The 24,562-nt window shown below is 49.7% G+C and overlaps 1 protein-coding gene across 1 annotated transcript in view; it reads right to left on the reverse strand.

The window, feature by feature from the left end:
- Positions 1 to 869: 869 nt before the first annotated feature.
- Positions 870 to 24,562, reverse strand: part of TGFBI (transforming growth factor beta induced) — a 33,711-nt gene continuing 10,018 nt past the window's right edge. The window contains exons 3-17 of the mRNA XM_012504763.2: positions 20,575 to 20,639; positions 18,211 to 18,371; positions 17,691 to 17,855; positions 17,288 to 17,434; positions 15,001 to 15,142; positions 11,489 to 11,701; positions 10,556 to 10,693; positions 9,815 to 9,960; positions 8,851 to 8,987; positions 7,870 to 8,000; positions 5,451 to 5,575; positions 3,736 to 3,838; positions 3,093 to 3,172; positions 1,986 to 2,010; positions 870 to 1,487 (exon numbers count right to left, since the gene is read on the reverse strand). Of these exons, the coding sequence (XP_012360217.1) occupies positions 1,447 to 1,487; positions 1,986 to 2,010; positions 3,093 to 3,172; positions 3,736 to 3,838; positions 5,451 to 5,575; positions 7,870 to 8,000; positions 8,851 to 8,987; positions 9,815 to 9,960; positions 10,556 to 10,693; positions 11,489 to 11,701; positions 15,001 to 15,142; positions 17,288 to 17,434; positions 17,691 to 17,855; positions 18,211 to 18,371; positions 20,575 to 20,639 (1,819 nt within the window). The 3' untranslated portion in view covers positions 870 to 1,446. The remainder of the gene's footprint in view (positions 1,488 to 1,985; positions 2,011 to 3,092; positions 3,173 to 3,735; positions 3,839 to 5,450; positions 5,576 to 7,869; positions 8,001 to 8,850; positions 8,988 to 9,814; positions 9,961 to 10,555; positions 10,694 to 11,488; positions 11,702 to 15,000; positions 15,143 to 17,287; positions 17,435 to 17,690; positions 17,856 to 18,210; positions 18,372 to 20,574; positions 20,640 to 24,562) is intronic.

The following is a 24,562-nucleotide window of genomic DNA, read 5'->3' on the forward strand; positions in this document are numbered from 1 at the left end:
TCCTCCAGGAAAGTGGGCCAGCCCACCTGTGGGAAAGACACAAATAAAGGCTCTCAGATGCATTGATCCTGAGCAGTCCCAGACAGCAGGATAAAAATAAGGCCACCTAATGCTGTACCAAGCATTTTATATAGATCATCTCATTTCATCCTCACGATGGACCCATGAAGTAGATGTGACGGTCATCTCCCTACTACAGAAGAGGAGACCCTGGGAGGTCACATGACTGGCCCCAGGCCACACAGGTAGGGGGCAACAGCACCACAGCCACATGATACCACCTCTCAGAGTGCTGAGGATATTCTAGACGCCAGAGATTACGGGAGCTGGGGAAGGAATCTGAACATGGGTTGGCATAGAGGGGATGGGCCTGGAAAACCTGGACTTATTCTGTTGTCAGTGGTGGTCCCTGAGAGTCAGGAGGTGTGGGGTCCAGTCCCAGCTCAGCTATTTTACGTGCTGCCGGTGGTCCTCCCTTCCCTGGGCCTTGGTATCCTCATCTGCATAATGGGATTGTGCTGGCAACCACTTCACAGGTTGGCGCTGAGGACTCAAAAGTCCAGCACACAGGCAGGGGATCACCATGCTGGAGCGAAGATACTTCCAAGTAATAAGAGGAATAAAGTGCGGGGTGAAGGCAACACTGAAAACTTGAAACCCCAGGCCCAGAGGAGGGTGAAATAAAAACCTGTTTGGCAAAGACAGACTCAAACCCCCATGAGCTGTCTGGGTGTCTGAGGGCTGGCTGCTGGAATCTCCCCAAAACCACCCCCCAGGGCTCCTTTCTGAGCTTCTCCAGAATGGAATTGAGGTGTGGAGGAGCATGACAGCCTCAGACCAGCACACTGTACCATGCACACGGGACATACGTTTCTTTGGTTTTATTATTACAAACACACCATGGCTCTGTCACAATAGGGAAATCTGAGCTCTACATGCTCTACATACCATTTCTTTTCTACCTGGACAGGGCCCCATAAAAGCCTCCAAGCCATGTGTAGATGCGAGACACATTTGACAGAACAGTTCAACTCATAGCTTATAATGATGCCATTTCTCCAGCTGTGCCAGGACTTCCCATGAGGCTGGATTGCTTGATTCATGTTTTATGAGCCCCACAATACTGAAGGCTCCTTTTCCAGGGACTTGGCATAGGCAGTCAATTCCACATTTGGGATAGGTCCTCTCTGGAAGTGAATGTCAGGCAGTGACATCCAAGTTTCTGCATGCAGTGGGTTAACAGCCATGTTTAGGGGGAACATGATTTAAAAAGTACATCTCTCTCCCTCCTCCCCCACCTGCACAAGGCTCACATCTCATTATGGTGCGGCCCATGTACATTGAAGTGTGATACTTGGTTTTGAAAACATTCAAACAGTCTCTGTGGAAATCTGAGAGAAATTGGCGGGGAGCTGCCGTGGTGCATTCCTCCTGTAGTCCTTCATGCTAATGCTTCATCCTCTCTAATAACTTCTGATAGACAGGGGCTGAAAAAGAGAAGTTTGTAACGTCAGATAGGTGCAGATCTCCCCATGTCTGTCTAGGACACTGTCAGAATCTCAAGGACCAGGGCCAAGCAGCCTCCTTCTGCCATGCTCTCCTGCACATAGCAGGTGCTTTGTGGTTTGTGAAACTTCACTCTTTACTCAAGGCCCGATGTTCTGGTTTCCTGTACCTATCAACTTGGAACTAGATCCTCACCATGGGCTCCTGCCAAGCCCTTTGCAATATTCCCAGACTTCCTAAGCTGAAAACTCACATTAACCCTAAAAGGTTGTTACTCTTATTACCCCCATCTTGCAGAGAAGGAAATGGGGTGTTCTGGGTCTGACCCCAAGTCACCCTGCTGTTCTGACTCCAAAGGCCAGGCTTGTTTTACTGCACCATGATGTTCTTATCTACATACAGCAGATGGCAGGCTTGGGCTTGCTTGGGGGTAAGGCCTAAACAGGTCTGCAATGACTTCAAACCCAGACCAGACTTACCTAGTCGCACAGACCTCTGGGAAGCCTGAAAGAAAACACAAGGTGTCAGGTTTTCTAGTGAAAGTTATACCTGCACCTGCTTATGACAATGGCTTTGCCCACTGCCACCCCTACTCAGAAAAAATGCTGGGGTGAGGAAGAGGAAGGGGAAGGTGGAACTTATAGGCGCCAGGGAGTTCCTCAGGTGGCCTTGGCAGACATAAGTTGTGCAAGCCCCTATCAAGTGTGGCTTTAGGTGGACATTCCTAGGAGACCCCCAAGCCAGGCTCTCCCACTGAGACTACAGCCTAGAGTTGAGGGAGCTGGGGCTGCACAGAGGTGGCCTCAGGAGTAGGAGTTCAGGGCCAAGAATCCTTCTCGAGGGACTAAGGAGACCCCTGGGTACAAAAGTAAAGTGACACGGTAAGTTCCAGGCCTCTGGGTTCAGGACGGCTCCCTGCAGCCTCTCCTCTTGAAGTGCAATCTTTCTGTAAGGCACCTCACATTCCCAAGAGGCTCCACCTGACCCAAAAAAGCAAAAGAGCCAAGTAGGGCACTGAGTACCGGGCAAGCTGGGGAGCAGGAAAGGAAGCTCAGAAAGAGCCAGAGAGGGTTTGAGAGGGAGGTAGGGCTGGGGCAAGGAAGGGATGGCTCCACACACATAGAGAGCCCAGTATCCCTGTATCCAGAATCCACACAGTGCCCAGGAGAGCCCCAGCCTCACCCAGGATGGGCAATGCCATGGACAGCAGAAGAGTGACCCAGAGGCCCCGGCTCAGGGCAGGCCTGGCCACTGTAAGATGAACTTGGGATGGGCTGCCCTCTTGGGCAGATGGCTTCCAGAGCTATGTCTGTTCTCTCCAGCAGTGACTTCCCCATGATTTGAGGCTCAGAGGCCTCTGTGTGAAAGCCTGCACTTTGGCCCATGAAAGCCCAGGAATTGCCTGGGTTCTTTACTCTGAATTTGACAAAGGCTGGGGCTGAGGATGCCCCAGTGGGAGTGGGGAGAAGTTTTAAGAGAGCCCTGGGGAACAGCCAAGGAAGACAGGGGCTGGAGAGGCTCCTCTATGGCCCAAACAGAGGACCCGAGGCTGCTCAGGCTAGGTGCAAACCTAGCAGGCACCTTACCCTGGAAAACGCTGATGCTTGTTTGAAGATCTCAAGCGCGGAGTCTGCAAGTTCATCCCCTCTTTCCTGAGGTCTGTTGGCTGAAGAGGAAAGAAAAGGCAGGTTTGACCAGAGTGAAACCATTAGCATGTCATTCATAACAACTGTGACTGAGGGGCACCGGTGGGCTTTCTGGCTCACATTTCCAAAGACATGTTTTCTCTATAATGTTTCATAACTCATGGTAGAACTTGGCCCATGGGGAGAGAGCGCCAAGAAAGGTGAATGCACACATGAGGAGAGGCAGGACTGAGGTTCAACTGCACTGGAGGCAAGGAACACACACTGAGGTGAGATGCTGTAAGAGGAGTGCTGGGAATCGTGCGGACAGCATCCACGCGAATGCAGAAAACTGGGCTGTGTCCGAGGGGAGTTAATATAGCTGGGCAACTCCGCAAAGAGCAATGTGTCCTCACATTCCTTAGTGTGGTGCATTCAAAACCAACAGCTCCCAATTCACTCTGCAATCAGTCACATAGGCACAGTTTAACTATCACAATTACATGTTGTTCTGATCATTGTTTAGAACAGTTTTTCTTCTCTCCACCAACTGCCACATGGAGAAAAGGACTGGCTGCAGAGTCAGTGGGGATGCGACACTTACCCGGAGGCTGCAGAACATTGGTGATGACATGGACCACGCCATTTGTGGCCATGATGTCAGGCTCAGCAACAGGCTCCTTGTTGACACTCACCACATTGTTTTTCTAAAAGAAAAACAGAGAGTAGTGGTTGAAAGTAGAGCATTTATTTATACATTTATGTATTTATTTTATTCACTCAGCAAGTGTTTAACTGAACACTTTTCGGTTTTTCTTCCTTGTTTTTTTTGAGATGGAGTTCCACTCTTGTCGCCCAGGCTAGAGTGCAGTGGCACGATCTCGACTCACCGCAACCTCTGCCTCCTGGGTTCGAGTGATTCTCCTGCCTCAGCCTCCCGAGTAGCTGGGATTACAGGCATGTGCCACCATGCCCGGATAATTTTGTATTTTTAGTAGAGATGGGGTTTCATCGTGTTGGCCAGGCTGGTCTTGAACTCCTGACCTCAGATGATCTGCCCACTTTGGCCTCCCAAAGTGCTGGGATTACAGGCATGAGCCACTGCACCCGGCCTACTGAACACTTTTCGTATGCCAGATCCTGTATAAGACTGGGGATACTCTGGTGAATGAAACAGTCCCTGCCCTTGACAGACCTTCAGTGTGGGGGATTAATTCAAATCTCCTGTGTGGATTTAGCACATTGCAATTTACATAATGCTTTTTTGTGTGATCCACTCAGTCCTCACAGCATGTATGATAAGGAGAGTAGATATTATTGTCCCATTCCACAGAAGAGGAGACTGAGACTGAAGACAGGCAAAGTGCCTCTTTTAAGCTAAGTAGGTGGAACGGCTGGAAATGGAAGACAGGCTTCCTGCTCTGGGCAAAAGCCTCTTTCCATTTTGCCTGGGTGCCTAACTAAAGATTTTCTCATAGGAGGCCCACCCAGGGAAAATCTATCTTAGTCCTTCCTGAAGGATCCATGTGACAAACTCAAGGGGGTAGGAGGCACAGAAGCCTGTGACAGACAGGACCCCAGCATCTGAAACCAGGTGCGAGGAGATTCTTGAATGACCTGCTGAAGTCAAACAAGTCATCCCTGTGCCTACCTCCCTACATGCATATCTTCCTATGCTCCTGGTGAGAAACTGGTGAGGAATGGATGGCTGAAGACCAGGAGAGAGGAGCAGAGAGTAGAAGCCAGCCACACACTGAAGAGTGGTCCCTCCACAGAGGGGTCAGTGGCCTCTGCAGGTGCAGCCAGGGAGATTTCTGGAGCTCGGCTGGCTATCTGCTTTAGGAACACTCTTAGTGCAGTTACGAAGTTATATCATCAATGTGCAGAGCAAGGGAAGGCTCACAGAGCAAGTGTCAGAACTCAAAAAACCTCTTGGGATGGTCTGGTTCATGGTAGAACTCAGTGAACCCCTGGGTTTGGGGGATGGGATGGTGTGAGTAGTGACTGATCTCTTCAGTCACGTAACTAGTTGCCTACCACCTCCTTAAGAGAAGGAAGATCTAATAGCCTCTCTCAGATGCCAAATCAGATGCTCTATTCCCTTGTAAATCTGGAAGTTCTCACTCATGTCTAACTATGATCTCACTCGATTTCCCTGAAGACCCTCTTCTCTTTTCTCTTTTTCTTTGGACGAATTACACTCAGAGATTCAGGCTGCATCTTGAAGGTTGTGTGTGTATAATGCCATCCTGGGGGTGAGATATGTCCTGGAGCCCTGGTGGGAGGGCACAGCCAGCCTTTGATTTGCAGGGCACTTACCAAGCTGACTTCCAGCTTGTCCCCTTGGAGAGACTTTAGCCGCACCAGGGCCCCGATGCCTCCGCTAACCAGGATTTCATCACCAATGTGGTATCTCAGGATGTTGGCAAGTTCCTTGGCATCTCCTGCAAGTTGCAGGAAAAGGAGATAGAGTTAATCCCAAGAATGGTAATTAGCCTGGTCAAGGAGGGCCCAGAGGAGAAGATGTAAGTGGTCATCCCTGAAATGAAGAACTCCCTGCCCAGGGAATAAGCACTTATTAAGCTCCCACTGTACACTCAACGTTGTGACCCACAATCTGTCTAATGGTCAGAGGACACAAAGCACGTGTTCTTGACCACAAATCTGCCCTGGCAGTCAGTTGGCTTCTGGGTTAAATATGCTCTCTGGGATGCTGGGCTCCCTGGCTGCTGAGAAGGAGTTAATCCATACTCTTCTGTGAGTATGACTCATGTTTCCATGAGATAAATATTTGCTTGGAAAGCCAGGGACCTTTCCAGCACCGGCATCTGGGACATTTCATCATCAGCATGGCTCCTGACGGTTATAACACAGTAGTGCAATATTTACACATTCTGCCCTCAAATGCACATTCTGTTTGAGACGGCTATTTCCTGAAGGGAGAACTTAAAAGAGTAGACAGCTGTACTGTGGAGGAGCCATGGAACCGATGAGGTCAGGGCTGAGGGGGATATTCCCTCCGCAGCATCTCTCCTCGTCACGTCTCAGCATTCCTTTCAGCCCACATCAGTGTCTCCAGCAACTGGGGCAGGCATCTGATTGCCCATAAAGGTGCAGAGGCATTTCCCAAATTAAGTGTGGGAGGTCATTCCGAAAGTTTCCAGCTGCCCTCTCATCTCAGATACTCCCATTACCAGCCAAATGGCTAAATTTCCCCAGGGCTTATGAACAGCTATTTCCAGCATCTTGAAACCTAGAAGGGAGGAAGTTTTAATGTATTTTGGAGAGTTCACTTGGTTATTGACAAATCCACATGCGTGCCAGAGGGTGGAGCCATTGGGTACCAACTGATTTTCAAACATCCACAACCTGGAGCTGACAAGGTTCCCCTTCCACAAAATATTGCCTGGAAGTACAGAGCCACACCAGCCCCTGGGGTGCATGGGATGTCCTTTCAATATCTCTAACACCTGGACCAACCTCTAACACTCTCTGTCCCCCGGGGGTGCCTCAGACCTGGGGGAGGGTGTGTTTGAGAAGCTTTCCCCATCCCCCTCCTCAACTCCCACATAATTGAAAATGAAAAGAAAGCCAAGCTGGCTCAGGCCACCTGGAGAATATTCCGTTCTTGCTGGACAGAGAGAGGATGAAAAGTTTATGCTCAGAATGAACTTCTCCCCTCTCCTTAGGAACATACGTCAGCATCACAGACACAGGCATTCGTTTAGCAATAAAGAAAATTAAACAGGACACAAATTCAACTTAGAGCTGCCTGCCACCTGAACTTTCTATTCTGCTCTAGAGTAGGAAGGGAGGTGTAGACAATGTGGGCCCCAAGGTTTGTCAAGTTCCTTCCTCTTCCTCCTCCTTTTCCTCGGTCTCATCTTTCTGTGAGAGTGGAAGCATCTCTCACAGGCATGCATCTGAGCTAAACACTGCAACTCCCATTCCTGCTCCCCCCGCCCCCATCGTCGTGGCTATTATTGACCAGGCTATCTGCCTGGCCCTGTGTGTGGCATCCTCTTTAATCCTCACAACACAGGCTGCAAGATACTCTTACCTTCCTCATTTTTCTTAGCCACTCGTAGCCACTAGATCCCCTCCCAAACATCCTCAACTAGATCTCTCAGAGCCATGACTAACTTCTTGGGAAAGCTTTTGTCTGGAGGGATAGTCAGTGCAGGTAACTGGCTTTATTATCATTGTGCTCATAGGTCTCCAGTGGGAAACATGCCTCAGTGACTGGGCTGGTCGCAGCCACCCTCAATTCTTTTCTACTCCTCTCTGCCTGGTTTCCTGCCCAGGAGGCTGAGCTCTATGAACTGCATCAGTGGGCTCCCTCCTGCTCTCGCATCAGCCAACGAGAGACCCAGATGGCAACTGTCTGAGAAGGAGGCTGGGGCGCTGAGTGGTCCCCCTTGCATGGTTCTGACAGTGGCTGGCTGCACATGGCTCTGGCTGCTGTTCTGTGCCCTTGTCCAAGGCTCATGACCTCCCTGGTTCCTGTTCTCATCCTCCCATTCCCCCAGGCCTAGGGGTAGTAAAGGCTTCCCAGGGTTGCTAGTCCCTAGTTGGCCTCATCCTTTGCTAGTACCTTTAATCCCGCCCACTCTTCCACAAATAGTCTTGTCATTAAATCCCTTCAAGTCAATCCTTGATGTGCCAGCTGTTTGCTGCTGGGGCCCTGAGGGATCATTACTTTAGAAAAATGGAGATGTGTACTTAAGTTGGTCTTTACCCAAGAGTCTGCTCCGTTCTCTTGGTGGCAGGGCTCGGAAGGCTTCATTTGTGGGAGCGAAGACTGTGTAGACTCCTTCCCGGTTGAGGGTCTCCGTCAGTCCTGCAGACTGGATGGCAGCTACCAGCATGCTGTGGATACACACACAGAAAATGTCACCTGTCGACAGGTATTTTCCTTAAATACCTCACCACAGCTGAGAGGTATTTTCCTTAAATACCTCACCACTGAGGATAGTAGAGTCCAGGCCACTGGAATGCACACACCTTGGTTTTCATGCCCTCCCTATGCACAAAGAGGGAGTGATTCCAGGCTCCATCTCCTCTCCACCCAGCAAAAATGCTAAGCTCTGTTAAATGGCCAGAGGTCAGAGGCCACAGGAGAAAGGAGGGAAAAGAAAGGGCAGAGGTATGGCTGACCCAGAGACTAGCTGAGCCTCCAGGGATATGATTCTGGGAGGGCAGAGGGGTGTGGTCTCCAGGCCGTTGTGCAGGTGGCTGAAGTCAGTGACAGGGAAACATTCAATGTGACAGCACCCCGAGGTGAATGAGCAAGTCAGAAATGGAGATAGCAGGGCAAGAAAACAAACTCACAAGGGTCTTTCAGTTGCAATAAACAGATACTGCACAGAGAGCGAGAGGCTCATCGTGCACTGTAAACTACGTGTTCTTGGCTCACTTGGAGCTTTACAATGAGAGAGTGATGTTTTCCTTGCACTTCAGTCATAAAAATGTAGTCCCCCCTCCCTGCTTTCCATGCATGTGAGCATTACACTCTTAGAAGTAGCCCTTCTTCCCAATGTAAGCTTTCAAGGCGACCCTTGCCTTTTCCCCATCCCAAGTCTGGAAGGTCACAGCAGTGCACCGCTAGTGTTAACTGAATCCCCAAGGTAGAAGAAAGCTTGACAAATAGCTGGTGCCCCACATCCCACTCCAGCATGACCACTGGGCAGAAGCTCCACACGGAGATGGAACTAATTACCTAAAGCGATTGTCTCCCTTTAGGACATCCATGACAGTCCCCATTGGGGGGGTCAGCACCCGGTCCATGGTGAACAGGGTCCCGTACCTCCCCCTCTTGTCGTGGGCCGCAATGCAGCTGTTCTCAATGCACAGGCTCTGTACAGAAGAGGGACAGAGAAAGAAAGGACTGGTTGGTTATCCTCCCACAAGGGGCCTCCTGATTTGTTCAGAGCATGTAGCAGGGTCATCATCCATGAAGATGAAGGAGTATACATTGGGATGGGTTATTAAGTCTGGGATAAAATGATGTATTTTCTCCAGGAAATAAAACAATAAATGGTCTTCCTTAAGGAAAGAACGACTAGAGAGGCCCCAGTAAAGTCACACAGAGGCCCCATAATGAGAATATCAGTTACACATGAGGTCCATTGACAACGTCGAAATAAATACACTGAACCCATGTATTTATTTCTTTGTTTAACAGATGATAACCATCTTTAGCCAAATGGTGCTGGTTGGTCCCAGGCAAGAGCTATGTTGAGTTGTACTCCCTATTTGATTTCCAGGGTAACTGTTCGGTTTGAAAACAAAGAAGGTACAGCAGAAGAGAGAAGGCACCTTTTGGACCAAGGAGGGCTGTATTTTAGTTTAGGGGACTTCTCTTCTCATAAGCTCAGAAAGAGTCCGAACTCCATCCCTCCTCCCAGGTGTTCATTCCTGAATTCAAGAAGGACTTATTCCTTCACAATACAGGTTGGATAATTGTGTGGTTTATTCTCAAAGGCCTCCAGAAAAAGAGATTCCGATCCTTCTGCAGGATCTCATTTTGTTATCAATACTTTTCCAGAAGTTATTTCCTTCCTTGTCAGCAACCAGTTCTCATGCAAACTCCTGCTTATTGAAGACATTTTTTTTTTTTTACGCTAATACAAGTCCCACAGTAAGGAGCTTCCCAGGAGCATGATTTAGGACCCAGAACTTACATTACGATAAACAAAAACTCTCAGTTTTTTGCCGCCCAGAGTTTCCAGGGTCTGTCCATGGTACAGATACTTAGAGGCCAGCTGGTCTTTAATTATGTGGTTCCGAAGCAAATTCCTTGTATGGGCATCAATTGGAGGGGTTCCATCTACAAGAAAGGGTGATAGTTAGGTCCAGAGAGATGCGCTCCTGCAATGAAGAGAGTGATGAGAGATAAATACAGTGAAAAAGCCCATCACTCCTTGAGTTTGGAAACAGGGATTGAGAAACCAAGTGAAGCTGCCAATATTCCTTAACAGCTGGTGTCTTCTATGGAGAAATAAAGAAGATCCGGATAATCAAGGGTGTTTGGAGTTTTTCCCTAAGAGGGAAGGGCAGGCACGCACACAACTTGGCCCCCTTCTCTGCCTTCCTGGGGCTGCAGCTCAGCTGTACCCTCACTCTGACCTCTTGAGTATACATTGGCAAGTGACCCTGCAAATAGAAAGGCAAGGGAATGCTCTGCTCTCCCAGATGTCAAGTCTTGAGTTCTGAGGAACGGCTCCCCAACAGCATTCTCTGCACTGCCTAATGAAACAACAGAGCCTCTGAAGTTTCTGCTTAAGTCACATCTGCTTTTAGTTGAGCTGAGTGGAAGTTCTAATGTCCCATGGGGTGCTGTAAATCGTACAGTGTTGTGGAGGTGACGGGGTGGGGAAGCTGCCTCCAGGGACAATCTAACAGGGATGCCTTCCCCATGTTACCTTTGAATACAGAATTCAGGGGAGCCAGGAGGGTCAACCGCTCACTTCCAGAGAGATGATTACCGAGGCCGGCTCGTCTGAAAAGGTCAATGGCTGTGGACACATCAGACTCTGCAGCCAATTCAAATAGCGTCTTGGCTACAAGGAAGGAGAAAGTGGGTTCAAAAGTTAAAAGCGCTGTTTTCATTTATCATTCATCCACCCCAGGGCATGACATACATCAGCAGGAATGTCATCTCGTGAGTCAACAACCCCTCTAAACACTGCTGGGGCCCAGCGGGCTTGTGTCATCAGGGGAACAGTCGCCTAGAAAATCTAACCAGTCAGGAGGAGATGGAGGAGAGGCGAGCTCAGTTAGGCAGAGATCAGCCTCTGTCCCAGGCCCTGTGGGCTGCTTGGTCAGGGCACATTCTAACAATGGGGAGAAAGACAGTCTGTGTGATGGCTTCTGCGGTGTAGATAAGGCCAGCAACCACACCCATAGAAGCATTTTGTTTTTTCCTGTAAGATTCCTTCACTCATGGACAGATGTCACTGGAAGACTAGAATGGGGCTAGGATTCCTAATGAAACACAAGCCAAAATCCATTCAGTCATTCTAACTGGGTCAGTGACCATGGGACAGCTTGGGCACTATTGAGAAAGCACACGCTCTGAGGTCAGCAAATGTCCCTCTTTGCCCATTCACAGCAGGCAGATCTTCCGAAAAGCCTCTGTGATTGTGTCTGTCCCCAGACCCCTTCAATGGCTCCCCACTGCCTCTCCACTGCACTTGCATGCCTGAAGCTCAAGACGCTTCAGTCTGGTCACAACCCACACATTTGAGGTGGCTGAGAAGCTGTGAGCTGGGTCCAGGCAGGGAAGTCACCCAAAGATCTCTGAATTTCCCCACCCCCGCCACAAGGGATGGCCTGCCCCTGGACGCCTGGCCTACCTGAGTCTGGGATGAGTAGCTCATCAATGTAGTGGATCACCCCGTTGGTGGCCAGGATGTCTTTATTGGAGATGATCGCCTTCCCGTTGATGGTGAGCATGTCCCCGCTGCAGCCTACCTCCAGTGTCGTGCCCTCCAGGGTCTCCACGGACAGCCCCGCAACGATGGCTTCGGCACACATAGCTGACTTCAGGATGTGGTTGTTCAGCAGGTCTGGGGGCCAAACAGACTCAGGTCAAGTGACAGTCCGCTCCAGGATGACCTCAGGGGCCGCCTGCAGCCTGCCCGTGCTGTGAGGATCCTGTTCTCTCAGATGAGGACCCTCAGATGAGGCTGGGGCACCACAGGGCTGAGATCCTCCTCGCCTCCTGCCTGCTGGCCTAGAAAACCAGCTGGGGCTCTGTGGCCACTTTCCAGCTGTGGGACCCCGGGAGAGTCATTCAGCCTCTTTGAACCTCAACTTCCTTATCAGTCAAGTGGACATAAGAATTGCATTCATCTCCTAGGGCTGCTGTGGAGATGACATGAAATTCTGAACGTAAAGCACTCGGCACAGTGCCTGACAACGGAGTAAATCAAATGTGAGTGATTAGCGTATTTGCAGCTGAACTTCAGGGATGCAAGAAAAACTCAAGAGAGCCTACCATGGGATTTTAGAAATCTACTGACCTTTATAAAAATGTAAACTGTAGTAGGAAAAGATGAAAAGTGTACAAATGACAGTTTTGAGTTATTTGTACACTTTATTTGTCCAGGTTTCTGTTCATTTAGGCCAAGGGTCTACCAGCTGCCAGGATATATCTTAAGGTTTGGTGATCAGTAAGACATGGCCTTTGCCATCCCATTCACCACACCCATAAATAATAAGTATAATAATTTATTTGCTTGTCCAAGTGTTACTTTACGGGGCAGGGCAGGGCTGAAGCCCAAAGGGGGCTCCTGACCCATCGTGACTCTTGCTGGCCTCCATTGCCTCAGAGAGCCCAGACAGGCTGGACGGAGGCAAATGCAAGGACCAGTCAAGGAGGAAGAGCCCCTGCCCACCCCAGGCTGAGCAGATGGCCTGGACTGCTGCTCACCAAGGTCACCGAGGCTCTGTGTCCCATATTCTCACCACAGAGGCGAGTTTCAGTCTGATTCCGAGTGTGGGAACCAAAACCACACTGTCATGGGCAGGAAGAAGCTCTGAGGCCGTGCAAGGCATCGGGCTGCTGCAGATGAGTTGATGGCCTTGAAAGCCAGTGCTGGCCACATTCAGCCAGAGGGAAAGAAAAAGGGTGAGAAGGCCTATGGGAATAAGGCCTTGGGGACTGAGCTTCTCCGAGAAGGAAGGTAAAGTCCGGGATGTGGTAGAAGAACCTGCCAGGGCCACTTGGAGGGTGAGCAGGGCCAGGGCTGGAAACCGTGTCTTCAAACGGGACATACCACCAGCCCTGGCTGCTTCTCGCCTGCCTGCCTGCCAGCCTGCTGGTAACAGCGGAGACTGTTGGGTGTGGGGCAAGGACCTCTTCCTTCCAGTCTGCAGCCACAGCACCAAACAGAGTGTCCTTGCTCTGAACCAGCCGGTTATTGAGTAGGAAAAGGCAGATTTGCAAAAGGGACGAATTAGGGGCCTTTTTTTTTCTTACAGTTTATAATAAGGAGTTTTTTTGGTTTTGTTTTGTTTTGTTTTGTTTTTTTCTTTTGAGAGAGTCTAGCTTTGTTGCCCAGGCTGGAGTGCAGTGGCATGATCTGGGCTTATTGCAACTTCTGCCTCCCGGGCTCAAGTGATTCTCCTACCTCAGCCTCCTAAGTAGCTGGGATTACAGGCGCCCACCACCACACCCAGCTAATTTTTGTATTTTTAGTAGAGATGGGGTTTTACCATGTTGGCCAGGCTGGTCTTGAACTCTCGGCCTCAAGTGATCTGCCCATCTTGGCTTCCCAAACTGCTGGGATTATAAACTTGTCTGGCCTATAGTAAGGAGTTCTGAGGTCTCCAAAGCAAAAAATGTGCTCTGTACAAACCATATGTTAATAGGGAATACAGTTCTAAAAGGCTTTGGGCCCCTTGAGGCTATGTGTGTCCCAACACCTGCCCTCATTCCCCATTTTGTGCTGTATCTCTGTCATTGCAGTCACCAAATCAGATCCCAACAACCTGTTTTAAAGCCTGCCATTTCTACTAGGTCTTAAGTTCCTTGGAGGCAAAGGCTGTGCTGTATTCATTTTCATGGCCTCTGTCCCCAGTGTCGGCCAGGCACATAAAGGTACCATAATCACCTGGACACGGAACAAATCCCGTCTTCCCATCTGTGCTTTCAGAAATATGCCCTTTCCCATCCCTGCACAGATAGAAGGAGAACATTTTAAATGTATAGGGTGTCTGAAATGCATTAGACATTTTATACAGCACACTGACACGGTGGGTTTAAATAGATTCAAAAGAAATCAAGTGATCCTGGAATATGTTTGAGAGGAAAAGTGTGGTGGGGTGCATCAGAGACCTGGGGCGTACCCTGCGTTTCAGGGGACTCAGGCAGCAGCTTTGTGCTCATGGCCTTTCAGAGGTCCTGGAGTAGAAAGGGGCAGGGTGGGGGGAAGGCAGAGTCCTCCTTTCTCATCTCCAAAAGGAAAACACGTGAAAACACGTTAGCTCCTTCCCTCTCCTTCAGCAATAATCAATGCACTGCCTAACTTAGCAGCTCATTGAGGAGGGCATGATGAAATCTGAAATGGAGAGTCAAAAGTTGACTACTATGACTGTCTTGTTTTTTTTCTTGAGACAGAGTGTCGCTCTGTCACCCAGGCTGGAGTGCAATGGTGCAAGCTCGGCTCACTGCAAACTCCACCTCCTGGGTTCAAGTGATTCTCCTGCCTCAGCCTCCTGAGTAGCTGGGATTACAGGTGCCCACCACCATGCCCAGCTAATTTTTGTATTTAGTAGAGATGGGGTTTCACCATGTTGGCCAGGCTGGTCTCAAATTCCAGATCTCAGGTGAGCCACCCACCTTGTCCTCCCAAAGTGTTGATGTTAAAGTCGTGAGCCACTGTGCCTGGCCTATGACTGGTTTTTAACTGTAATTTTGGTTTATCCATAAGTCCCCTAGCCACAGAGAAGAATAGTGAAGAGTCGGCATGAGGAATCCATTTCAAGGGTGCCAGTATCTGCCACCCCCACACCTGTAAGCTGTTGCTCTACCTGTTAGCCTTGCTCTGGCCTTGGCCATTCCAGCCTTTCACTCTCCCTGTTTCTGGCCAGGGCCATCTATGGATCTCCAGCTATGCCTCTCTTCAGTTCAGCTGTCCCAGACAAAAGCTGCTGGATTCTGTACTCAGCCCTCAGAGTAGTGTGGCTGCTGCAGAGACACGGTTAGCTGAAGCAAAAGGACAGGATGACCCCAGGCCATGGCTGCAGTGGATATCCTGAGGGTCACCTCAGGCAGGTGGCATGTTCATCTTGGACCAGAGCAGGTCTTGGTCTCAGTCTAGCTGCACAAATGAGACAGCAGCAGGAGCCAAAGGATGCTCACCTCTCAGGGCTTCTGGGTCACCCAGGATACGGTTCAAAGTCTCACTAGGGATCTTCTCAAAGGCCTCATTGGTCGGGGCCAAGAGTGTGTACTGGCCGTTACCTTCAAGCATCGTGTTGAGCCCTGATGCAGCCACAGCAGCCTGTGGGGAGGAGAGAAGATGGAGTGCTCCCTGAAGACTCTGGAATTCCCCACAGAAGATGCAAACACAGCTTCGCCGGTTCCCCGCAGGGGCTCAAGGCTTTTGCAGAAGCCCAAGACGAAAACAGAAGCCAAACCCAAGCTCACCCATGACCAAGGGTCTACTAGCTGCCAGGATATATCTTAAGGTTTGGTGATCAGTAAGACATGGCCTTTGCCATCCCATTCACCACACCCATAAATAATAAGTATAATAATTTATTTGCTTGTCCAAGTGCTACTTTACGGGGCAGGGCAGGGGCCTGAGCTCCAGCCACCTGGCCATCTTTCATGTCCTTAACCTGCCTTTCCTCTTCCTGCCCCCAAGTCCTTGTCCCTGCTGTCCTCTCTGCTCTTCCCTCTTTCTTTGCTTCTCTGATTCTATTCCTTCTTCCACTAAAATATCATTTCTTTGGGAGGTCAACTTGGCACACTTCCCACCCCATCTCACTGCCAGACAAAGGTGAATCAGTCTGCTGTGCCTACACCCGTGGCTTGCAGCCCTCCTCACACTGTCACTCTACAGTTACTGGTAATCACGTACACGAGCCCATGCATGGAAGGATCCCGCCACCCATTCTCTACACAGCTGCCAGAAGGATCTTCTAAAGGCCTGAGTGGTTTCCTGCTGCTCCCAGGATGGAGATGGACTCTTTCCCAAGTCAGCAAGTCCTGGAGGATCGGGCCTGGCCACCCTGGCCTTGCCTTTGCCTGTTATATGCCCTTCACATGTGACCTGACCCACTGGCCTCTCCCTTGCCCTCCTGCCCTGAGCCTTCATTATTGCTCTCCCCTCTACTGGGTGTGCTCTTGCCCCAGCATTTTGTATAATGGACCCATTCTCATCCTTTAGACTGCAGATCAAAAGCCACCTCTTCCAGAGAGACCTCCCTGACTTTCCAATCCTCTCTGCACTACTGTCACTCCCTATTTACCTGCCCACTTGACAAAAATTATCACAGTCCATGGCTACCTTGTTGATTTGTTTGTTGTCTCTCTCCAGACAGAATATTAACTCCACTGAGAAGAGAACTTTGCCTGCCTTGTTCACCTCTATACTCCTGGCACATAGACCCACCCTGGAAGTAGCAGGTACCTAATGAGTATGTGTTACAAGAAGGAAAGATGGGCACAATGGAGGGTCAGAAGAGGGAAGGAAGAAATATTTACCAAATCTAAACAGTAAGAGGAGGTGACGCAAAGGGATCAATTGCTGTTCATGTGCTGCCAACTATGTGGGAACATCATTTTCTTGCAGACCCCTGTCCTTCGAGCAACCCAGAAGAAAAGCATGGGAGAGGAGCTTAGACAGCGAGGCTCCCAGCTAACAGCCATCCATGCTTGCGAGGCCTGTCACTGCCAGCCGGCCCCAGTGTGTTTGTCTCTATGTGTTGGAGATCTCTAGGGAGGGTCCACCCCACTCCCATTTGTATCCTTTGTGGTTAGGAAGTTCTCCTCGAATCAAGGCAAAAACCCTGACAGGGCAGCCTGCCTCCACTTCCTCCTGAGCAGCCCTTGCCAAGAGGAACATGCCTGCCCTTCCAGTTGTAAGTAAGACAAATGCCTGCTGGGCATGGGGGAAGGAACCGTATTCCTGCGGCCCCAGAGCAGTCAGAAGCCAGGCTGGAAATCAGACCCTTGACTTCTGTGTCCACACTGGTGGCTTCTCTGCTGTTCTGGGCTCCAAGAGAACATGGGTATGGTTGGAACCAGGGTCCTAGGGTGGGGACATGTGATCCCAAAGCACACCCAGCCTGATAGGCCATTTATTCTAGTCCCCCATGTGGGAACTGCCACCTCTGGAAGCCACAGTGCAGGTCCAGGGCTCAGAGGACCCTGTGCTGCTGCGGCCACACACCACTGACCTTTCCAGGGGAGGCAAGGAAGAGAACACTTTATAAAGAAGACAGACGGAGAATTTCACAGGTTAGGTCAAGCTGAATGTCTGGTCAATGGATTCTCCATGTTCAAGGGCATTCAGGGGAACCTGCTCTATGTTTCGCTACAGGAGCCATCCTCTACCCCTCCTGCAGAAGAGTTCCTGCTAGGCCCCTCTTGGGAGGCAATGTGTCCCAAGCCTGGGCCTCCACCCAGGGCAGTCCCTTACCCGAAGGGTCTCAAAGGTGTCCTCAATCTCGATGATCTGCTGGATGTTGTTGGTGATGGTGGAGATGACCTTATCAATGAGGTGCACCACCCCATTAGTTGCATGGTGGTCGGCTTTCAGCAGCCGGGCACAGTTCACAGTTACAATCTGCCCAGAGAAGCAGCAAGGATGAGCAGTCAACACAACAGAGGCATAGTCCCAAAGCCCCGGGAGGAGAAAACAGTGTTTTCAAACACAGTAGCAGAATGTGGGTTCCACAAGCTGTGGAATAGAGGGCCCAAGGAGAAGCAGGCACAAAGAGGGGGTTGTCTACAGCTTAAACCCCAGAAACCAGCCCACCCATGGAACAGAAGTGGGTTCCTTATGGACCAAGGGCCATGCAGTATGGCTGGGGATCCCCTACCCCATTAGGATAGTGGTGGATCTGGATGTTGGAATTCTGGTACATAGAGGTGAGGGTCATGCCGTGTTTCAGCTCATCAGTCAGGACTCGCCTGCCCACCATATGGTAGCGGAGGGCATTGAGCAGCTCAATGTTGACATTGCTGACAAGGGAGTCCAGCACTTCCTAGGAGGAAGGACAGGGTGTCAGTTAGGGGCTGCAGACTCTGTGTTTAAGAGATGGGTCCTTGCAACTCTGGGAAACATGTTCTCAGCCCCCGTGAGCCCAGGCCTCTCTTCTGCCAAGGATCCCTCCTCAGGAAGCACCCAAGTCTTTCCGCCCAGCAGGGCACAGGGGGCATTAGACGCAACCTGCTAAGACATATTTTAGCTCAAGTTCCACAGCCTTTTCTAAGGGGTTAAGGAAAAAGCTTCCCGAAACAGTAGGAAATGACTGCAGACTCCCATTCATCATGCCCACCCCTTGGGGAAGTAAGGCAGTTCCCCATAAGAGTCCCCCGGGCAGATGGAGGTCATCTCACAGCTGGCAAGGAGGCCCAGGCCTCGTTGCTAGGGGCGAAGATGGTGAAGCTGCCGGGCCCCTCCATCTCAGGCCTCAGCTTCTCCGTGCGGTCCGTGTACAGCTGAGTGGTGGTGGATCCAACGACTCCCAGGGTCTCGTAAAGGTTTGAGAGTGGTAGGGCTGCAGGAGCATAAGACAGAGGGAGGGATGGCCTCTGGGGGTCCAGCCCAACCACACCCTCCCTTCTCTGCCAGAGAGCACAGTACATCTGCAGGTGGAGAGGACAAGGAGGCGTGTGGGAAAGCCCAAAGATAGGCTGTTTCTGGAGGGCTTAAAGCTTGTTATAGTCTTCTTAAAACAACTCAATAAGTCAAATGCCTCTCTACATGAACTCAACTAATTGGTGATTTTTAATCATTTTAAACACAGCAGAGCACAGCTCTCATTCCCAGACATTTAGATAACAGAGGCAGGAATGGACACTGGAAACAGATAACCTAATTACAAACTAGTCTTACAGATTTACCTGTTTATTGAAACTGGTTCCCTAATGGCTTCTATTAGAATGAGAGATTATTATAAATCTCCAAAGTACTGTGTGTATTTGCAGGTAATAAAATGTTATTTCTTAAAGTAGCTTGAAGTTTAGAAGGGGTTTCTCAGACCTTATAAGACCAAAATGAGTTTCATGTTCATTTGTTTTTTGTTTCTTAGACCAAAATGAGCTTAATGTTCATTTTGAAGGGTCTGAAATTAGGGTTCAGAGGTTGAGCTCCCCTTCTAAGGTCAATCTTCTTTTCCCATCCCATTTCCCCACCTGTCCCTCCACTTGAGTCAGTACCTCCATGGCCCCACCCGCACCAACCTCTCCCATCACATACTCTAGAAACCTTGGCACCAACCAAATTGCCCTCCTTCCTGTTACGTCTCAGTCTCATGATTTATTTATTTATTTATTTATTTTTGAGATGGAGTTTTGCTCTTCTTGCCCAGGCTGGAGTGCAATGGCCTTATCTCGGCTCACTGCAACCTCTGCCTCCTGGATACAAGTGATTCTCCTGCCTCAGCCTCCCGAGTAGCTGGGATTATAGGTGCCCACCACCACACCTAGCTAATTTTTTTGTATTTTTAGTCGAGACAGAGTTTCACTATGTTAGCCACGCTGGTCTCAAACTCCTGACCTCAGTTGATCAGCCTGCCTTGGCCTCCCAAAGTGATAGGATTACAGGCGTGAGCCACCGCGCCCAGCCCAGTCTCACAATCTTTAAGAGACAAGGTCTCACTCTGTTGCCCAGGCTGCTGGTCTCGAATTCTCGGCTCAGGTGATCCTCCCCGCTCGGCCTCCCAAAGTGCTGGAATCAAAGGCATGAGCCACTGCGCCTGGCCTCAGTCTCACATTCTTAACTAAAAAAAATAGCCAATACAGTTGGCCCTTCATATCTGTGGGTTCTTCACCCACAGATTCAACTAAACATGGACCAAAAATATTTTTTGAAATACAATAAGAGATAATACACAAATTTAAAAGAGGGTATAACTACTTACATAGGATTTACATTATATTTGGTATTATAAGTAATCTTGAGATGATTTAAAGTATATGGAAGAATATGCATGGATTACATGCAAATACTATACCACTTTATATCAGGGATTTGAACATCTGAGGATATGGCATCCTAGAATGGTCCTAGAATCAATCGCCCGCAGATACCAAAAGATGACTCTATTTCAAAATTAAACAAGATACTAATTCCCCTGTACAGTCACTTGTGTGTGGCACTAAAAGAAAGGCTCTAATAAAATTCACAGGTGCCATGCTGTCTTTCGCCCAGTGCAACCATCTGTGGGACTCTCTGCTGACTCTGGGTGAGCCCACCTGGCCTATGGCTCTTCTCCCTACCGAACTCCAAAGGGCCAAGTTTACACACAGAGGAAGATGGGGATGGCTTGGTGTTGCCAGCCCACCAGTGACCCCCTCCTCCCATATCCCATCTGCTCTCTAGCAGAGCTGATCGGAAACTGATGGGCTATCAGGCTGACCCTGCTGGATGTGTTTAGAATCACTCCCAGCCAGAGGCAGAGGCCAAGAGCCTGAGCCTGAGCCTGCGCCTGCCGGGAAGGGCATGGACAGGCCACAGTTGGAGTCTACTCCACCAGTGTGGTAAGGAGGCCAGAAGAAGCAGCTCAGGAAATGCACTGTTTCCAGCTTCCATCCTCAGCCCCTTGCATAGAGCCTGGGGCCAGTGGGCATGTGGGGAGAATGCCATGTCCTTGTGCCACTGCCCCCATTCACACTCTGCTGCCTTTTATGTGGGTACTCCTCTCTCCCACCATTCCCTTCCACCCACACCAACAGGCAAGGCCCGGCGGATTCATTCACCTGCTGGACAGCCCTTCTCCCCAGGGACCTTTTCGTATCCAGGACAGCACTCATAGCTGATGACTCTGTAACAAGACAACCATACATTGTGTTAGGCAGGGCTTCACTGTTCCTCACGGGTCATCGGGCCCCTCTCCAAGAAGTTGCCTCCACAGCCAAGGAAAAGGAACGGTGGGTGAAACACTCTCCTCTTAGGAGTCATTTGCTAAGTCATAGGTCTGCCTTTCCTGAGCAAGGAGAGTCTCACTCCTCCTCTGCTCTGTAGAATGCTCCTGGCGGCTGCCAACACCTACAGCCAACCAACTGGGAGAACAGAGGACTCTGGCAGCCTAGTCAATGTTGTGACTACAAAACATAATGCACCAAGGATTTTATCTCAACATTATTCACAGGAAAGCCGATGGTGAGTGTTCCTGAAAGGGAACAGGAAGGAACAGAAAGAGCCCTGCACCAGCTCTGGCTCTGAGTTTGTCTCTGACCAGCTGGGCCATCCTCAGCCAATTTCATCATCTCTCTGGGTCTCAGTTTCCTCATCCTCTGCAACTAAAGTAAGATTTGATTGACACACTTTCAAAGGTGGTGTGGTGCAAGAGAAACAGTGCTAGAATCAGGAGATTTGGCTTGTGATCCATCAGTAACTAGCAGGGTGAACTTGAAAGTCCATTTCTCTCTCTGGTCTCGGTTTCTTGGTCTATGAAATGGGGTGAAGTTAAACTAGATGATTTTAAAAGTCACTTGCAATCTCACACTCACAATTCTAGTCCATCTTTCTAGACGACAGAGAAGAACTCTTTCAAAGGATACTGTCTGCCAACTTTTCCCAGCTAAATCCAGGGAGAGCTCCAAGCCTTGAACCCATAGGACTAGGGATGCATATGCATGGGATCCTAGGCTTTCTGTGATAAATTCCAGGGCTGTATTACTGGGGTTGGGATGTGGGATTAGGTCAAGTCCCCCCAAACTTAGTTTCTTTCCAAAAGTGTCTGTGTGAAAATCCATGGAGTTGCTGAAGCAGAGTTGGAGCAATAGTGTTATCCTCAAAGTCCTCATGTCAGGGCCTCCTGTGCACATGGGTGCAGTACTCTCTATGGCATGGAGCCCCTGGGCAAGCTGCCCAAAGACTCTTTTTCTATATTGTTGGCTTCTGAGTTCCATCCCCAAAATACCACAAGGGAGCTGAACAGCTCAAGTGGCCTCACCGGGATTTCATTGAGGACAAAAGAAAACCAACTCCTCAAATATTAACTCATTGGTTCCTGTGGCTAGGTGTGTGTGTATGCTGAGGGGTGTGTAAAGAATGACACCAGGAGACATGGAGGTTGGGGGTTTAGGAGGAAGCGATAGATCTAAGCAGAAAAGTCTCAGCTTGGAGCAGAGTAACTCAGGATAGAATCAGAAAGAAAGCTGTAAGGGTTCTGAGGGGTGAAGGAGTTTCTAAAGGTCATAGGTAGGTAGTAACAGACCTAGGACTGTTGCTGCATTCCATCAAGTCCAATCCTTTTTCCATTGCTCTTGAAAATGCACATGTTTGGAGGATAGCAGACAGATTTGGAAAGTCTGACATCTAGAAGACACGGGGGTGTCTCCAAAGTGATCAAGGCTAGCCCTTGTCAGCACCCACTGTTCCTCTCCATGTGGTCTTTCAGCACCCGTGTCCCACAGTGGCTGGACTACATTCTACTGTCACACATGGATGGCTTATGCAGCACACGCCCCACAACCAAGGTTCAGTCCCTCAGGCCACTGAGTCTTCTCGTGCCAAGGGCTTTTTCCTGGTTAGCCGAGTGTGGCTTTCAGTCAGGAAGCTCTCTCTTAATCCTCTTGCTTTCCTGCTGCCCAGTCTGGCATCTCTGTCACTCTCTAGGTGTGCAGGGGTTAGCCACGCCTTCAGCCCCAGTGCAGCAGCCTGTGGGTTGAGAAGGTGTCAAAGCTGGCGGTCCACCTGCCTCTAAATGCCCCAACAAATTAGCTCTTTTCTGAACTGGTCTGCCTGACCCCAAAGCAGCAGAGAGCAGCTGTGAATCGAAGGCTGAGAAGATTTCAGGCAACTTCGACCAAAATTTTCTGGGCTGGCAGTGGCCTGCTCCACTTTCCCTATACTCAGCTCAGTGTGCCACGCTACCTGGCCCTGGTCCCAGGGAGAACACAGATGCTGTGGTTGGATGGGCTGGGAGCAATCACAGAGGCATGGGTCTGATGCCATTCCTCCAGGATGAACATAGGAAAGGATGGAAACAATAGGGGGCTTCCCAGCCGTAGCCCCCCAGTTCCTAGGCTTCCCTGCATAGAAAAGACCAATCTGTTGGTTTCTGAATCTAATCTCATCAGCCAAAGCTGTTCTGATTAAAGTCTTCAGGCTTCTCCTCAGCCAGACACAGTCTAATAAAGAAAAACCTCAGGTCAGAAAAAACAGATCCCTTAGGACAGCGGTCCCCAAACTTTTTGGCACCAGGGATCAGTTTCGTGGTAGACAATACTTCCCCAGATGGTGGCAGGTGGAAGGGGTGGTTTTGTTATGAAAACTCTTCCATCTCAGACCATCAGGCATTAGATTCTCATAAGGAATGCACAAGCTAGATCCCTTACATGCACAGTTCACAACAGTATTCGGACTGCTATGAGAATCTAATGCCACTGCTGATCTGACATGAGGCGGAACTCAGGCAGTAATGCTCACTCCCTGCCACTCACCTCCTGCTGTGTGGCCTGGTTCCTAACAGGCCACAGACTAGTACTGGGAAGGTGCCTAAATTAGGGAAGGCGCCTAATTTAGAAGAAAGTTTAAAGGAGGGTGCAAAGAGATAATGTCAACCCAAAGTCTACGTGTAGGGATGTCTGGGAGGCTCTCCACTAGTCCCTTCTAACATTTTTACTCATGATTGGATAGAGAGAAGTACTGAGATTTCTCTCCCTAAAATAAGTTTCCAAGAAGTTAATATAATTTAAAACAACCACTGCACTTCACGGATTTGGCCAGCTTCTCTGGCTGTAAATGCCCGGGGAATAGCTAGGCTTGAGAAGTTGTCGGAGCAAGGAATGGCCCTGTAGGCCAGTCACCTGTGACTGAAGGTAAACCATACGGGGCATCATAGTTTCCGAGAGGAATGGCAGAGCAAACACAGACCCATAAGATCTAGACATCTGACATGGCCCATGGACTGCCTGCCTGGGATGGTTTGCTTTCTGCCCTCCTGGTCTTGGAAACACAGCTGAGCTGATTCTGAAGCCTCCCAATAGAAAATCAGGGCTTGCTTTAACCTACTGTCTACCAACAAAGGCCTCAACCACTACAGCCCTCACCAGGGGCCAGCCTTGTTAGTGATGAGGACAGAGTCTTCAGAATGTGGATGTACTTTATTTGTGGCAATCTGTACACAGCATGTGAGGGCATTTTGGGCACTCCTGGAGGCTGACTGCATCTCCTCAGTTCCCAAGCTCCTTGACTGATGAGCGGTCTTGGGGATCCCCTTTACAGCAGGGGGTGAGCAACCTGGAGAAGGCTGATGACTCTGAGACAAAGGCATCCTTCTCTGATGCTGAGGAGGCCTTGTCTCTGGGACCCACAGCCACAGGTTTGAAGCTGTAGACAGAGACCTGGGGCAGTTTAGCCAGGTCCTACAGGCCTGCTCACTTGTTCACCTCCCAAAGTCACTGACACTAACTGCCAGGTTTGATACCCCCTGGGGGCAGCAAAGGGAAGTGGACAGACCTCCTCAGCTTACCAGCGAATGACTTTGACCCGGTTGCATAAGCCTTTTGAGCCTGTCTCCTCATCAGTAAATGGGCTAATAATCATATTTATCTTATAGTCTGATTGTGAGAATTGAATGAACTTACATATGAGAAGCACTTAACAGATGCTTACTGTTTACTAAGTGGTCAGTTGTGAAGCTTCTAAAGAAACTCCAGGTATAAACCTTAAAGTTGAAGCTGTGTTAATAACTTCATTGAAAGCAATGCCCTACATGAGACCATTGATAAAAGTACA

Source organism: Nomascus leucogenys, chromosome 2 (genome assembly GCF_006542625.1).
Source record: "Nomascus leucogenys isolate Asia chromosome 2, Asia_NLE_v1, whole genome shotgun sequence".
In the NCBI taxonomy this organism is placed as follows: Eukaryota; Metazoa; Chordata; class Mammalia; order Primates; family Hylobatidae; genus Nomascus; species Nomascus leucogenys.